At 33.6% G+C, this 17,531-nt stretch overlaps 1 protein-coding gene across 2 annotated transcripts in view; it reads right to left on the reverse strand.

The window, feature by feature from the left end:
* Nucleotides 1–419: 419 nt before the first annotated feature.
* LOC123534174 (uncharacterized) overlaps nucleotides 420–17,531 on the reverse strand; it is a 134,326-nt gene continuing 117,214 nt past the window's right edge. For both annotated transcript variants that reach the window (XM_053519966.1, XM_053519965.1), the window contains 4 exons: nucleotides 13,138–13,272; nucleotides 12,747–12,876; nucleotides 7,136–7,866; nucleotides 420–1,679 (listed from right to left, as the gene is read on the reverse strand). In XM_053519966.1, coding sequence (XP_053375941.1) covers nucleotides 1,537–1,679; nucleotides 7,136–7,866; nucleotides 12,747–12,876; nucleotides 13,138–13,272 — 1,139 coding nt within the window. In that variant the 3' untranslated portion in view covers nucleotides 420–1,536. The remainder of the gene's footprint in view (nucleotides 1,680–7,135; nucleotides 7,867–12,746; nucleotides 12,877–13,137; nucleotides 13,273–17,531) is intronic.

Genomic DNA, 17,531 nt, shown 5'->3' on the forward strand with positions numbered 1-17,531 from the left:
ATAGTTTTAAACTTCGTTAATTATAGGGTCTAATTTAAATATGAAAGTCAACAGTTGTGTCCGAAGTCGATTGTCGGGCCGCGAAGTGGAAAAGTGGGTCTTTTGGCACCCAACTGTTTTTTACCAATTCACTAATGGTCTAGGGCGGATTACCCCTATGAAACTAGCCTAATGTGTTAGGAACCGGTAAGTGGGTCACTTTGATTATAACTGATTGGTGGGTCAAAATTTTATATAAAATTTATAGGGACCCATTATTTAACCAAATATAAGTATGTGAGGTCATTTTATTTATTTAATTTATAGACTTCCATCTTGTGCCGAGTCTTTTCATTGTCAAGTTTATATATATATATATATATATATATATATATATATATATATATATATATATATATATATATATATATAATAATAATAAACGTTTATAATTCCTTTTTGTTAAAGTTCCATAAGGCTTTGAACTTGATGTTAAAACAGATGACACAGCTGTCCATATAAATAGTATGCATAATTACACGGCTAGAAAAGCATTACGGTTAAAACTGCACATGAACTTTTATAGTCAGAACTATAATGTGTGGTAATCAAAAACAATGGTATCAGTAAAAATTTCTTCTTGGTTAGCTATATTCAAACCTTTGATGAATATAGGAGGATATAGTGTTAAACAAGAAATTAATACGTTTTATGTTCATAACAAAACATATGGCCGACACTTTGAAAACAAAGGCATTTTGGGCCTTTTTGAATAATACATCAAAAACACCGAGGAAAAAGGTATATACATGTATAATAAAACGTAAGCACGTCTGCTTCCTAAAACTAAATTGTCAATATGTAATACTTAACACATCGGACATTGTACCGAGGAAAAAAGTATATACATGTATAATAAAACGTAAGCACGTCTGCTTCCTAAAACTAAATTGTCAATATGTAATACTTAACTCCATAAAACGCACATTTTTATATACATTTATTAACTTGAAGATATTTTGTGTTAAACGGATTCTACTTATTTACCATTATAGATGGTCAAACTCATTTAAGCAATATTTTCTACTTTTTGAAAATTACCCTTTAATGTGAATAAAAATGTGAAAAAAAAACTATATTTTTACCATTTTTACATTTCCATTGACATTAGTATATTACAACGATCTAAACAATTTTGCAAACACGCACTTGAAATGAAATTTTACCGAAAACATAATTGTCGATGTAAATCTCTGAATAGGTTTGTAAATGTTCTTATATTTCTCACATTAAGCGGAAAGCTCATACAACATATGTAATAAGTCGTCAGTAAATATAAATACGTGTTAGTGATAAATCGTCAAGCTTCAAACAAATCCATTACATGTCCACTATCTGAATGGCATCCTTTGTTGTTGAAATCTGTTGTTGATATCATAAATCAGAACAGAGACGGGTTAAAAGAGGTTTTATATAACTTGAATCAACACAAATATATCAATACTATCAGCCGCTAAACTGCAGGCTCCGACTGACGTAAATATATACAGTTTTATGTCACGAATTTTCAAACTTCACTGTTAGTGGCTGCCTGTTGACCCACGCTGACATAACCTTTTCTAGCGTGTCACAGTCTTGAAACCTCTCCTTATTTCTAAATGTATCCTTTTGTATTTTGACTTTGGTCGTACTCGTGTCCCCTAAAAGCAAAAATAAAATATGTTATATATATGATATGCAAAATGGCGTAATAACGAGATCTATTTCTCAATAATGCCATTTCCATGGGCAGATAACTCTTTTTCAATACTGGTGACCTATGACTTTTATTGCATATATTTGTTTCTTAGATGGTTGGCCTTCGATATCCAAAGTTTGATGTAATTCTATTACTGGGAAAAATTTCGCCCATCTCATATACAGAGACTCTAGTGTACGCCTTTAAGTTAAGGCCTTTTAAGTACAATTAGATACCTCGATCAATTCTTATGACTTTGAATCCAATACTTATCTGATTTTTTTCGGCGAATGCCGTATTAAGAACGAATTCGTGACCATGCCACGTGATTTCAGTTTGCAAGTCAGACTACTCGATAACGTATTATGGATAATTTATCAAAATGAACGATTTATGCAACACTCTGCCTGATTGGACGAGAGTGTCTATTTGTTTCACTCTGCTGATTGTGCTACGCTGGGTGAAATGTAGACAAAGCATTTATGCTAAATGACGCTGTTCACAATTTTAAAGCTTAGTTTCGCTCAGTATATTTAGCAAGAATATTGATATATCTAAAAAATGATAAGTAAGTTATATAAATATGATAAAAACCTGTTCAAATACCAACATATATCAATTTACAGAAAGAGCTGAATACGGTCTGCGTATCACATGAATAAGAGTGTGATTAGAGTCTTCTATTTAGAAAAGTGCCTTCCAGACCGCTGCTGTAATTATTTGTCGTAGAATAAACGGAACAAAATTGCACATCTAGGAAACCTATGTGAACATTTCAAAGAGAACCATTTAAATTGTTGTTAAGTGTGGTGTTTGGTTTTGCTATTTGCAAAATGTTAGATAGATGATAGAATGACACGCTTTGTAAACCTCATATACTTCTTGTCTTACTACAATTAGCCGTCAATCTTTTTTAAAGATTGTTCTTGTTTTTCACTGTCCTGATTGTGCAACGCTAAGTGAAATGTCAGACAAGGAGTATTTAATGACGCTGTTTATAGTTTTAAAGCTACGCTTTGCTCAGTATATTTAGCAAGAATATTGATATATCTAAAATGATAAATAAGTTTAATAAATATAATAGAAACCTGTTCAAATACCAATATGTATCAATTTACAGGGAGAGCTGAAGACGGTCTGCGTATCGCATGGATGAGGGTGTGATTAGCCGATCAATTAATGTCGTCTAGGTAGAGAAGTGACTTCAAGACCACTGCTGTAATCTTTCGACATAGTAAAAAAACGAATCAATATTGCACCGTTACATGAAAAATTAAAAGAGAACCATTTAAATTGTTTAAGTGTTGTGTTTAGTTTTGATATTTTCAACCTGTTAGATAGATGATAGAATAACACAAATGATATGAAAACCTCATAAACGTCTTGTCTTAATACAATTCGCCGACCATCTTTTTTAAAGATATTTCTTGTTTTCACCTCTGAATATGTTTTTGCTTGGCTGGCAGTTGCATTCTTCACATTGTCTCATTGTAGCAAAAATATATCGAAGCAGTTTACAAGACATTAAACGGGATGGGAATGGATGTCCCTCAATTTGACCAAAGGGACATTAATATAAAACAAGTATCTACTTTCCAGATTTTATTTACTTCACAACAGCGGGTGTTAAGTGCTGTGTGGCGGCCGTAAAAAGTCGCCCCGACTTCATCTCAGTGTTGTTATATTTTCTGGTCCTTCGGGATCATTGATTTCAACTCATTTAGATTAGAAGATTGAATACTGCTTAAGCCGGTGCTAGGGGGCGTGGGCAGTGTAGCATTTTCCATTACTGCTCATGAACAGACTCATTCAAACCGAGTCTGCAATTTTCACTGTTTGCCTTGTTTTCGGTGCTTCCGAGGGATCTACTTTCCAGATTTTATTAACAAATATTATAATGCTATATAATCCCCTCAGAGCAAGACTACATTATCTGTACATGAAGAAATAGTTTCGCGCCGAGGTGACGACATGCATATATCTCTTGTCTTGACCTTCATCTTATAAAGAATTCTAAATGTATCCCATGTAAGCATAAAAAGACACATGTGGCGTTTCCCAAGTTTATTTCTAGGGGTCCACGTTGAATAATTACAGATATAACTACCAAGTGCTACATATAAACAAGAAAGGAAAACATTACAAGAAAAACAGGTAATTCAAATCTCAAACCATTTCAAACAGAAACGATGACCTTGATCATTTCTGAAGGTGTTTCGCAGAACAGCATAACAGACAGCACAGGTAAACTGAACCATTACAAATTTGTACATTAATAAGGTTCCATAGATTAACGCCCAAACACCACTCAGTCAAGGTTGAATTTTGAAATAGGTTGGAAAAATATATAAACTATGACCTTGAATTGTTCAAATGATTTTACTTTCCTGTTACACGAAAAAGAAAAGAAAAGAAAGCTGCGGCTTTGAACAGCTATCCTTAAAATGTGTATATTCAAACTGACCAGTCGCCAAATGTCCAATTCGCTCCGCCTCTTGGATCACGTGGTCTGGAAATGCTAAACTTTCCACAAACAAGCTCCAAAATGACGGAATAATTTCCCTTAAGATGCTAACATCATTGTGACTAATGAGTTTGCTAATGAGTCGTTTATCAACATTATGAAATGTTTTAGGATTGAGGTTAAAGAGGCTGTGGGTAACTGACATAAGCAGGTGGTTTGAATATCAAAATGTTTCGCTAAGGTTCCGCGTTGAGATAAGACTTGTAGTTTTCTTCACTCTCGTATGTTTCTCAAATTCTGTACCATATGTTTGTATGTTTCTAAAATTCCATACTGTATTTCTACTATACTGAAGTATATAGTTGTTAAAAAAAGGACATTTTCAAATATAACCCGCTCGTAGAAAATACTTTGAAAGCGTTACATATTTAACTCAATATATACATATTGAACAAATTTACGTTCGGGTTGATATACATTTTTGTCACTTCATTTACATTTTGTACATTCTTCTTAATTCTTCATATCATTAATTTCTTCATTTTAAATTTACTCATGTCAATTCATTCGGTATTAAAACCGTTTCTATTTGATAGCTATCAAATTGCAATTTACAACTTCCAACTTACATCTGGCATACCAATTTTTTAATGAACTTGGTCAGTTTTATTTTTAGGGCTTGGGTATGGACATCCCACCAGTCATTGGTATTTCAGCAGGATTCACATGGGTCCTGTTTTGAGATTCTGTGCGATTTAATTATCAAGTCAATTCTTTTTGAATTCTTCAACATCCATATTTGAAAATCTATTTGGTATTTATTACATCAACGTAAGTTTTAAAATGACACGGGCGCTAAAAGTTCCGTTTTTTTCCTGTATAGGTAGAACGGATATCATTAGTACATTTCGGATGAGAAAAAAACTGCTGCCGGCCCATTCACTGATTTGACCACATAACCATACTATTTGAACAATATTTTTTTCTTGAAAGAATCAGTATATGTATACCTTTGTTTATTTGAATTTTCAGCTATGTTTATAACATGTATTTTGGCATCTCTCTGCACTAATATCTTTCTGCCTTTGCCACGTAGCGGTTACTTAAGAGTTACAAAGTTTGCTTATTAAATATGGCGCTACATTTTTATTAACCTTTTAGTTTGATGAAAGTTTTAAGGTCTCGAGTTCTTAATAATTAAGGAAAAAAACAGAAGAAAACAATGTACTTCTTATGGCTGAGAGAAAGTAAATACTTGCACAACTCTAATTTCACTTCAACAGTTTAGCGTTAATATAAAGAGATTAAATTAAATTTTTCGTGTTATTGTCTTTTGTTGTTTATCTATATACAGTTGCAGTAGTTTCGCGCTGAGTCCTCGGGATGCTTATTAATCTGCTAATCTCGACAATCAGCTTGTCGAAGGAAAATGGCGGCGATAAGCGGTACACACGTGTGTGTTAAAATCGATATCTGATTGGATCATAAATACGTTTGATTGGAAGGCGGCGACTGGTCAGTTATTTCTTAGGTTAAAGCCTTAGAGCACAGAGCCATTGTAGAATATTTTGGAAGTATACAGCGCAAAATTTAGAAACAAAACCTGACATTGACCCAATTTGCAGTCCAAACACTTTTCTATGAGCTACCGATAAGTCAAGATTTATCAATATATATCTCAAACCAAAATTTGTGTGTGTTTGTGTGTGTATTCGGGTTTAACGTCTTTTTCAACATTTTTTTTTCATTCATATAAACGACGGTATCTACTTGTAGCATTGAGCACAATGTCCAACTTTATAATGCTGCCTCACTAGAATATCACGCCGTAAGCACGCGATACCCCGCCCAGTCACTGACACCGGACTGACCAGTCCTAGCACTATCATCTTAACGCTGACCGCCAAGCGAGGAAGCTGCTAGTAACATTTCTTACGTCTTTGGTATGACGCGGCCGGGGATCGAACCCACGATCACCTGCATCTGAAGAGGGCGCTCTACCACTAGGCTACCGAGGCGATTCTCAACCCAAATTTCAGTTATCACTCAAAAGACATGGCGATGAGTTTTGACTATTAACGCTACCACTCAAAAAGACATGATGATGAGGTTTGACTATACGAATTCATCAGCCCGCATGACCAACGACATCGTCCATCTATTATTCAAGGTTTTAATTTTATAGAATAAAAAGTGGAAACTTGACAGGTCGCCCAACACGACAAAAATGAAAGAGTTGCAGGCTGGGTTTGATTGAGTGGAAATGCATGCTACCAATAGCTAGTTTAATGTTTTGTGATCGGCATATTTGAAGAAAATACTTTTTAGAATTTATCCTTACGTAACCCTAAGCAACTCTGACTAAAGTAGCATATAGATTTGTATTCTGGTACTTGTAACATGTGCAAATGTTAAGTTCTGCTCACCCGGGGCTAGAGAAGGGCATGGGCGGTAGCATGCATTTCAACTACCGTACATGAACAGGCTTAATCAAACCGAGTGGTATTGGACTGTAGAGGATGATTAAAAGCTCATTGTATACCGCCGTATGAACTCATCTGTTGATGTCTCTAAATTTTATGCAAATGTTGAGTTCTGTTCAATCAACCCGGGTGTAGAGGGTGGCATGTATGCAAGTATAAAACATTTTCATTTTTGACATGTTAGGTGACCTGTGGGTTTCCATGTTTTCTATTTTGATATAAACAATGGAGACCACGAGCTTATGCTAGCGTAAAGCATCCCGGTCTTTTAAAGAAAAACACTTTTATACGTTTTCCAATCTGTCTTACTTGTGAAGAGTACCTAAGATTATGAAAAGACGCAATTGGTTTCTGATTAAAAGAGAACTGAAAGGAAATACAAATTGTATATTTTGAACATCTTCAACATTTGTCTTTGTCTGAAACCGGATATGTACTATTGAATTAGTGTACTATGTGATATGTACTTACTTCTGAACACCTTGCAAAGTTTTTCTTCAAGCTGATTCAATGTTTGAAGATACTCAAGTGGTATTTCTCTTTGTACTTTGTCAGATTGATCATCTCGTTGCCAAGTGAAATCTATTTCGACTTTTTCGTGTGTGTAGAAGGCAATGTTTCTCCATTCTAGCGGCGTAACCCCGACCGGTTGCGAGTCGTCATATTCGCTCATGTGATCGCGGACATAATCAAACAGAGGAGTGGCAGAGATGAAATCAGATATGTTTGACCAATAGGTAACGCAGTGCTCACAACCGCTAAGGCATTTTTTTTTGTCTGACTTAGCTTTTAACCCTTGGATAAAATACTTTGTGAAAATGCTGCCTTCGTCGGTCATCTTCGCCTCTTGTTCCTCATGGCATGCATTTATCTGAATGATTTGTTTTCTTTTCTTTGTCTTTATCTTTGGAGGATAGCACCGATCTAGAACTATAATCAGTTTATCAATATTACCCAAACAGTCCAACTCTTCCTCAAACTCGTCCAATCTAATGTTGTCTGAAGCTGATCCAAGTTTGAAGACATTGCTCTGGCTCTCGTCCATGAGGTTTTCACCATGACAAGAATAATAGATAAGCAATGTATCGATTTCTGATTCTTTACTGAAGACTTCAATATGTTTTTTCACTTCAGGCCATAGTTTTTCTCTTGCTTCCAGTGTGCCTGGTTTGTTTGGTACTACGACGCGAACCAGATCTTCGCTGTAAAAAACAATGATTGAATATTTACTGTTGCTACATTTGCTACACTGAAACACAATATATTTCTGAAGATTCGTTCGAAGCTAAGTTTGCAACCAATCAAACTGGCAATATTAAGCCGGCATTGAATGTCAAGTTTCTTGTTTTGAAATAGCTGGATTGCAATATTATATTGAATTAAATATCGAGCCTGCTCGAAATTGTGAAGATCTACTTCTGCATTTCGAGCACGCTCAAATATCAAATTTCTAACTTTCACAAAGTTGAATATTAAGCTTGTATAGAATTTAGAGCCAGCTTGAAAGTCGAAATTCTAATTTTCAGAACCAACTTCTTGCATCGAATGTCGACCTAGCTCGTAAAGCAAATTTTGAAAGAGATAAATTTTGATCTAGCATTTAATTGTACCTGCTCAATTATCAAATTTCAGATTTCGGAAACGCTGGATGTCGATCAAGTAACAGTTCTTGATCCAGAACGAATATCGAAATTCAAGTTTCAAGAAGTTCGAGCACACATTGAATTTCAAGCAAGCTCGAAATTCAAAGTGTGAAAAGTTGAATTTCAATCTTCATTTGAATTTTGAGCAAACATGGAAAATGAAATTCAGATTTCGATGGAGCTAAATTTTGATGAAAATTGATCCAGTGATCCATTTAGTGCTATGTCGAATATCAAATTTCAAATTTTTAAGAAGCTGAATTTCGCGTTTCCATTTAAGTGACATCAAAATTTAAATTTTCAAATAACCGTTCACAGAGCTGACAATGACTCAAAATTCATGCTAGCTGGAAATTCAACAATGCAGAATTTTGAATTTTGATAATCTTATTTTAATTCCGGCTCGAAATTTGGTGTTTTTTCTTTTAAATAGAATTTCGATATCCGAGTCTTTTCAGTTCAATTCCTATTGAAAACGTGAATTTTGATCCTCCAACTGGCCCACTCTACATACAGGTTTTATGAAATTTTGAATTTAGTTCTTCTAACAGATTCGAAATTTAGTTCAAACTCAATTCAATTTTCATTTTAGTCTTCGATTGTCGACCTGGCTTTAAGTCAACGCTGTTTCGAATTTTACACTGAAACTTTGAGTCTCGATTTTCGAGCTAGATCAATATGTAATGCAACGTGAAAATCTGACTTTAGAAAATTGGAATTTCAATTCTCAAGCCGGTGAAAATCGGCTATTGCCTTTATACAAAATCAGATTCCACTAATTTCTAAACACGTACAGCTGCGCAATTTAGCGAGTAAGACAAAATAAGTCTTTACCGTTAAGAAACTTAAACTCCGCAAGAGCTCACGTAGATATACGATAATACTCTTCTTTTATTCTATATATTATAATATCTATACAATGTAATTATTTAAATAACGCTTGAAAAGAGACGATTTTCTCCAGTTAGAAAACTGTAAAAAAAATGTAACAATAGCTGAGTATGAAACAAAATCTAAATGAATGAAAATCGTTAATCCGTTTGCAATGATCTTTGTGGTTAGTAATAAACTATTTAATCCTTGTCAAATAGAAGTTATATCAACAAATTATCCACATTTTACTATACTTCAAGTTAATACACAGACATAAAGTATACGCATAAACAACATTTCATCTTAAAACTTATTCGTAAGAAAGAAAATATATTGAATATATTGAATATTGTCATGCTCTTTATAAATTTAAAATATCTAAAACACTTTTCTCATAAAAGTAAATAAAGTAAAGGACCCCTTCTTAGCGCTGTATAAAATATTTTCACTTGTACGAAAATTCGATGGGTTTAATTTGTCCATACGTCTAACCATACTTTTAAGGGAAGGACAGATTTTACAATCAAAAGAATTTCATAGTTCTTGTTCCATTGTTGGACAAATATTTTAAATACATACAATAGCCTTTGTTTTAAACAGTGGGTATCTTGTGCGAGTTTCTGAAGTATTTCGAAACCAACGGTGTCGGAAAAGTGTTAAAAGTGGCAATCACAGATGTAACAGAAAATATGACACGATTACCAGCTACACGTTATGTTTGAACAGTAATGTATCCAGTAATGGCACTTTCACAATAGACTATTAAGACCGAACCGTAAGTGTGACCTTGAGCTTTGAGAAAGTGGTTTACGTCTCTCAAGGAACATGTTGCCGTGTTATATTCTTGTTACAGAATGCCATGCCATGCTATTTGAATATTCATCAGTGTATTTATAAAGAAGTTAAGGACAGACCAACCGATGCATACAAAAGTTAAAGAACGTCAAGTAAAATGACATAAAATATTTGATATCTTAGAGTGACCTTAACTTTGAGCATACGTTACATATCGCCTTCTTACGGTGATTATTTGTGCAAAGCTGTTGAATATCCAACTATTTGATATACAAATGTTTAAGACTAGATAAGAAAAAAGGAAAAGTAAAACATTTGTCCTCTAAGCGTTACATTGTCCTTTTAGCCGTGGGTCAGTGTCATTGTTTAGTTACGGAAAGTGTTTGTTAAACATTAATTAACATTTATTCATAAACGTTATATATCGGGACGTAGATTTTAGTGCTAGCTTGACCTTCGGGTTAAGGATCTAAATATTGCAAAAAACAGATCGTGAAGTTATGTTGAATGCCTTTTTTTAGTTATTTGAATATCCGTCTATGAATAAACAACAAAGCGCAGACTAAAAACTGACCTAAATTCACTTACCCCTTAGCGTGATATTGACCTTTAGGTATTACTAAGTTATCTGAGTCTTGCACGCGACACGTTGACTTGTAATAGTAATTTGAAATCCGATCAACTATGGCACACAAGAGTTACATTTCCCCATAACGCATTTCATGGCACAAGGAGGAGATTAATCAATAAGGATCTGAGAAAGTACTATTTACACTTCATTTCATTGCCTTCAATCTATAGTTCAAGGCTTAGCATTGCAAAGAAGAATATAAATAACATAACATGCGCAGGTTTTTAAGTAAGTGCTACATCCTTTGAAGATATTGAGACGTTTCCTTATTCACTACATGTACATACTATAAACACTACTGATGCATTTCTCTTTGTGTGGACAATATTTCCAGATGACTGTGAAGTTATAAGTACAAATATTTTATTATTATTATTTCGAAGTATGTACAGTGCTTTGTAAAACCCCGACAGGCCGTAACCCTTAAACTGGGTATAGTACAACTTTACTGAATTGTCATATGACCTATGATTGTGTCGGTGCGACATTAAACTTAACAACACTATGCACAAGTTAACTTTGTAATTATATATTTCTGTATGTTTGGGCATTGGAAGCTACAGACTGAGTTGAACGGACAGAACATGCGACATCTTTATTTCCCTCTTCCTTACATACTGTGCCGCCCAAACATCTCAAGTGATAAATTTTAGCAGTTGTATATTTCATACATATGTAAATCAACTTAAATAAATGTGAAAAGACACAAACTATCTATAAAAAATACAACAACTGTTACAGTACTTCTTATAATAAGCAGATACATATTACATAAAAAGTATGAAAACATCCACTTCTTGTGAACCGTTATTTAACGGTAACAGATTTACCGAAACAATGATTATATCATCAATCCGTGATCAGTTACATAATGTGTTTAAGAAGCATCATTTCAAGTGCAATAACGAGTCAAAACTAAGCGATATTTTGAAATGTAGACACGGGAGTGTTCCATAAGTTACGTACATTACATAGTAAGTCAGAAAGATATTCGTACAATTTACATGATTCATATTATATGAATGAAAGGTCTTAATCTTAGGTTTAATTTGATGTTAAATAGATATCGTAAGTACAAGTGATTCGCTTGGTAACTACATAAAAAGACAGTACAAGACAGTACACTCTAGTGGTGTGGCGTACGTTTATGTTCCTGCGAATTTATTATTAAAGATATTTTAGTAAGCATTTGTATTTAGTGATTAACTCTTTATATACTATGCAGTATTTTTCGAAATCAACATGAAATCAGCAGATGTTATAAACATATGAAAAAAAAAACGTTTAAAAATTACATATTCTATAGGTAAAATACAAATAATTTTTAGCAAGGCATTAATGATAAAAGAGTGGGAATGAATTGCTAAAAGAGGTAGTGTTGACTAAAATGGTACATTATGAAGTATTCGTTTTAGAAACCATACTCAATTAAATGAGTATCATTTCATTTTTGTTAACAAAAACATTCGTATATTCAACCATCAGACAGTATGTTGTACAAATCAATACTGCACAGTGATTTGAATGATTTCAACACATAGTACACGTGGTCCAATAAATAACTAAGTGAAATTATTTATTTTATGCTCTATAGTAAAATAGTGAAATTCATCAGTGAAAAAAAAAGATATTTTCACTGTTTCAAAACTATGAAAATATCATTGTTACTTTTCTAGTATGGAACTACACTTGAATGCGAAAGAATATTAATTATTAATAATAGAACATTCCTTGCAAAATATATTTTAGCAAAGATATAGATGTAAAGAAATACTAACAGGATCATAAATATATACATTCTATCATAATAAAATCAGGAAACGTTATTAGAACTATTTACAGTTTTTCTACAAAGATATCGTGACGTCACGGCATATGATGTCATGATGCGATGCACGTGACGTTGCTCGGACAAACTGGATATAATTTTGTTACAACCATTAAAATACATTTAAAATTCAGTGTAACTTCTAAATATATTTCACGCCTGAACACTATAATTTACATTTTCACACGTGGCTGAGCCATTTGTGAAAATATTGCATTGTAGTGTTCACTAGGTGAAATATATTTCGATCTAGCACTTAAACAAACAAATATCCGCTTTCTGTATATATAAAAAGTAATAAAAGTTAAGCACCTTATTCCCATTATACGAGGGGCGAGTGACGTAATTACTTTCTTCAGCTCGTTTATATCTTTCTTCAGGGCTTCGGCCATCGTTTTCTTTTCATCATTTCCTGCTACTAGCAAGGCACCACATCTAGACCCTTAATATTAAGAAAACCTCTAACCTTATAGTGCAAAAATACAATTTTCAAGTATCGTACATTATTAAAATATTGAATTATAAATATCAAATAATTGCAGATGATTTTGATTATAAACACTTCTAATCAACTTACCTACAAACAACTACATATGTTCGAGTTTTCGTACCGTTAAGCTTAAATGCTTTAAGTTTACATGGTTGCTAAATACTACTATTAAACGTTTTTTGAATTATGCATTTAAAATTTGTAAAAGTTTACCTATGGTGGGTTTCAAATCTTTGTCACAATAACATCTTACTGGATTCAAGAAACTATTCTTCTCGCAAGCTATGCAGGCTTCTATTTTCTGTCTACAATTTCGTTCATGGTCCTGTCTCATCGATGTTTCGGTGGCTTAAAACAAGTTTTCAGAATAACATGCATTGGTAATTTATGTCACTCTACGAAGGACTCTAGTTTCTGCAGTTTTAATCTCAAAGTCAATGGCATATTCACATGCGTATGATCAGACGTCATCACTTACTACGCAGTTGGTGCACAAGCGTTGCACAATCACAATCATTATGACCTACTGACACAAAATCGCTACATTTCATATACAGACCTCAACCCATCCTCCTGGATAGATTGACATTAATAAGCTTGAATACTCCCCAGGTATATTCGTATTTTACTTTGAATATTAGATATTTTTGTCCATTAAAATGTTTCAAAATATCACCAAAAATTAAATTGTTCTTCCTACCAATCTCTTGGACTGTACAATAATATATATCTTGTTATCGCAAAAAGAAATCGTTTCACGAAAAACAAAACCTTATCATGGATTTGGTAGCTCAAACAAAATTGATTTACTGACTGTGAGAGCATTTTCATTATTTATTTGAATGAACTCTTTTTTTCCTAAATGGGTGTCTGCTTCATATACGGACTTCAGAAAATCATGAAATAATTGGTATACAAGTATTAAAAACATGGAGTTACAATACAATTTTCGCTTTATTATAGGGAAATTAACATATTATTGACTTTTATAAACGTAATGAAAATTTAATTCATTTCGTATACCATTATATTGCCCGCCCTGCTTTTAAGCAGTTAGTGCAAAATTGGAAAAAAAGAGAAAGAAGTTTTGTCATGCAATTCCAAAGTCCCCTACTGGAAGGCACCTAGTTTTCTCTACGGCAGTATATTATAATGAACTGATATCTGCCAATGATATATAAACAATATTGCATTATATATACAATATGTTATAACAAAACACTTGGGTTACAATGTGTATATATAAAAAACCTACAGTTGTTTTCATATGGATTGTTTTAGCCAATTATATAAAAAAAAAATGTTATTACATGTATATAATAGAGATGGTACCTAAAATATAAAACTGCATCTGATATTACTTTCTGTTGAAAACTTAATACCGGAGTGCTTCAATTATATAATGGTTTCACTTTCATACTTCATTTTTCATGCTGAAATGCAATATTTAATCCGAAAAATTTGGTCCTGTGTTTCTAAAAAAATATAGTTTACTTCAAGATCTATGAACACTCATTCAAACAGAAAAAATTGAGCCTTATCTTTTCAAACGAATTTATTCAAAGACAGTTTATTTTATTTACAGGTGTGGTATGATCATATGAAAGAAAGCATTATTCGTGAGAAAAAAATATAAACATACTATATGAATTTTACACATCGAATCCCTTAACATTTTACAAAATTCGTTTGCCAAGAATAACCAAGGCCTTAAAATGTACGAGCTAAAACAGAGCGATATAAAAATGTATTTTCTATCTGATGGTCACACCAAAAACCTATGCCGAAAGAAGTTATTTCACTTTTTATGACACGCACCTTGTGTTTACAAATGTACCTAATTTGCATATTGACCGAGGCGTGCGGAACAGCATTTACCTTGTGGAATCTACCGTTACAGAAACTTCTGTTAATATAATGCAGACGTTCTTTAGTATAAATAAAATGATTGTGTTAGTTAAAAAGAAATGAGAATCACCTTTCTTTAGCTAATCAACAAAAACAACGAAGCCGATGTCGCTGTCAAAAGTTCCCGTATTTACTGCGCGGTGCTATGTTTAAATAAATATTGCTAGTGTGAGAAAAGCGATATGCGCTTCAGTTTTGCACTTGACTTGTTGTTTTTGTCTTTGAATACGTAGCCTTAGGTACCATCTCTATATATAAGTTACTTATAGAAACAATAAAGAGAAATTGATAAAAAAATGTCCACAGAAAAGTATTTACCAGGAAGGAATAGGACAAAATACACCTAAAAATTGAATGTAACATGCATATTGTACCATAGAATGGTGGTCTAGATTTTTCCCTACGGCCAGTAATTAAAAAACACAATATAATCTATTTGTAGTAAAACAATGGGACGTAATTCTGAAACAAGGGTGCCTCATAGTGGTGAACATTTGTGCCAAGTTACATCAAAATCCTACCATGCATGAAGAAGAAAAGCTCCGGACAAAGTCATTTTTGTATTTGACATTTAGCCTCTAAGCGTTTTCTTGACCTTGGACCTAGGGCTCAGGTTTTGCGCATGACATCTTGTCTTATCCAGGGGAATATCTGTGCCAACTGATATTTGAATCCTGTCTTGCATGACAAAGTTATAGACCGGACAGGAAAAAATCCTATAAACGTTTGATCTCAAAGTGTAACCTTGACCTTTAAGCTTGGGTTCTGGGTGTTGCGCATGACATGTCGTCTCATTATAGGGAACATTTATGCCAAGTAATATTGTGATCCCTTGATGGATGACAGAGTTCTGGACCGGACAGGAACAAATATTGAAGTTTGACCTCCAACTGTGACCTTGACCTTTAAGTTAGAGATCCGGGTATGCACATGACACGTTGCCTCAGCATGGGAAACATTTGTGTCAAGTAATATTAAAATCCCTTCATGTATGGCCGAGTTATGGACCGGACAGGGAAAAAAGCCCTGTTGACATTTGACCCCCAATTGTGACCTTGACCTTTAAGCAAGGTGTCCGTGTTTTGCGCATGACACGTCCTCTCATCAAGGGAAACAGTTATGCCAAGTGATGTTAGAATCTCTTAATGAATGACAGAATTATGGACCGGACACGTAACAGACCCTGTTTATGCAATGTTAACATCGGACTGCTAAGTGTGACCTTGATCTTTAAGCTAGGGGTCTGAAAGTTGTGCATAACATATTGTCTTATTATGTGATGCATTTGTACCAAGTAATATTAAAATCTCTTTATGGGTGGGAGAGTTATGGACGGGAGACTTTTGATCTCCAATTGTGACCTTGACCTTTAAGCTAGGAGTCCGTGTTTTGCGCATGACACTTTGTCTCATCATGGGAAATATTTATGCCAAGAAATATTAAAATCTCTTCATTGATGACATAGTTATGGACCGGCAACGAAATTGCTGATAGACGGACGGAATGACGGAAAAGCGCATTCCTATAGTCCCCGAAATTGATTTCTTTACCAGTATGGGCTAATAAAACGCTTGCTTTTGCTTTTTATTCGTGGTATATGTAAGTTGTGTTAACTGCCCCAGGAGGGACGATAACTGAAATGTTTTCATCATCAAAAACTAGACACTAGCAGAAAAATCAATATCTTCACCGAGAAGATAAACGTAATTTTCAATATATATAATAAATAGACTGTTAAATGTGAAAGGTAATTCGCAGTTATGTCATAACATAGCGTTCACTATCCCCCAGGCGTTGTATGATGATTAAGAAAACTATACTATGAACACATGTATTTTATTTCATTTATTTTAGAGAACAAGTGAAAAATATGCTTAAAAAAACTTTACAGCTCCGCATGAATTTGATATCAGACAAAATAAGTGTATTAACCTATACGTTTTAGCTTTTATTTGACGGCTACAAATGTCTTAAACTAATGTTTAAATATAGTTTGAACAGCGGTTATGCAATATTAGACAATTTCCACATGATTAATCTATATGCATGCAGAAAAAAACCAACATTTCCTCATAAATTATCGCGGAAAACTAACATTTCCGTTAGATTTGCATGTACCACAAGGGAGCGATCTTTATTAAAATAAAAGACGGAATTAGTGCACAAAAACTATATTTGTCCGCAAAAGTAGTCGTCAGACGAAATTTCAATGATGTAACTTAATTTTCAGTGTTTGATGTAAGGTCCGGATTCTCCTTAAATGGTAAATTTCATTGTTGTTTTGAACCTTTAACTACTGTACCATTATAGGAAGTATCATTCACAAACTACAACCATCATTTTATATGTTATCTGATGGCTATAGGTTCAAATTTTGTCAAGATTAGATTGGTAGAAAAACGACTGGTATCACAAAGTCCATAAAAATGATCTTTAACATAAACATCAACATTAAACAAGCACATAAACTGGTCATACAACTGGAACTATTTACTCAAGTCTGACAGCTGATAGCCTGAGCCTGGTAAACAACTACTTTAAGCCCACACGTCACTGTGAACTTTATTTACAATAGCCTGGGTTCAGATTGTAGTTTTGTCTTGGTAGTCAGTTGAATTAACATGACTTGATGTAATTTGGTAGAGGATCAACCTATAACTTTGTTTCAAATTATTTTGAAATAAAGCAAGCGGTTCATA

This window comes from Mercenaria mercenaria, chromosome 12 (genome assembly GCF_021730395.1).
Source record: "Mercenaria mercenaria strain notata chromosome 12, MADL_Memer_1, whole genome shotgun sequence".
Lineage (NCBI taxonomy): Eukaryota > Metazoa > Mollusca > Bivalvia > Venerida > Veneridae > Mercenaria > Mercenaria mercenaria.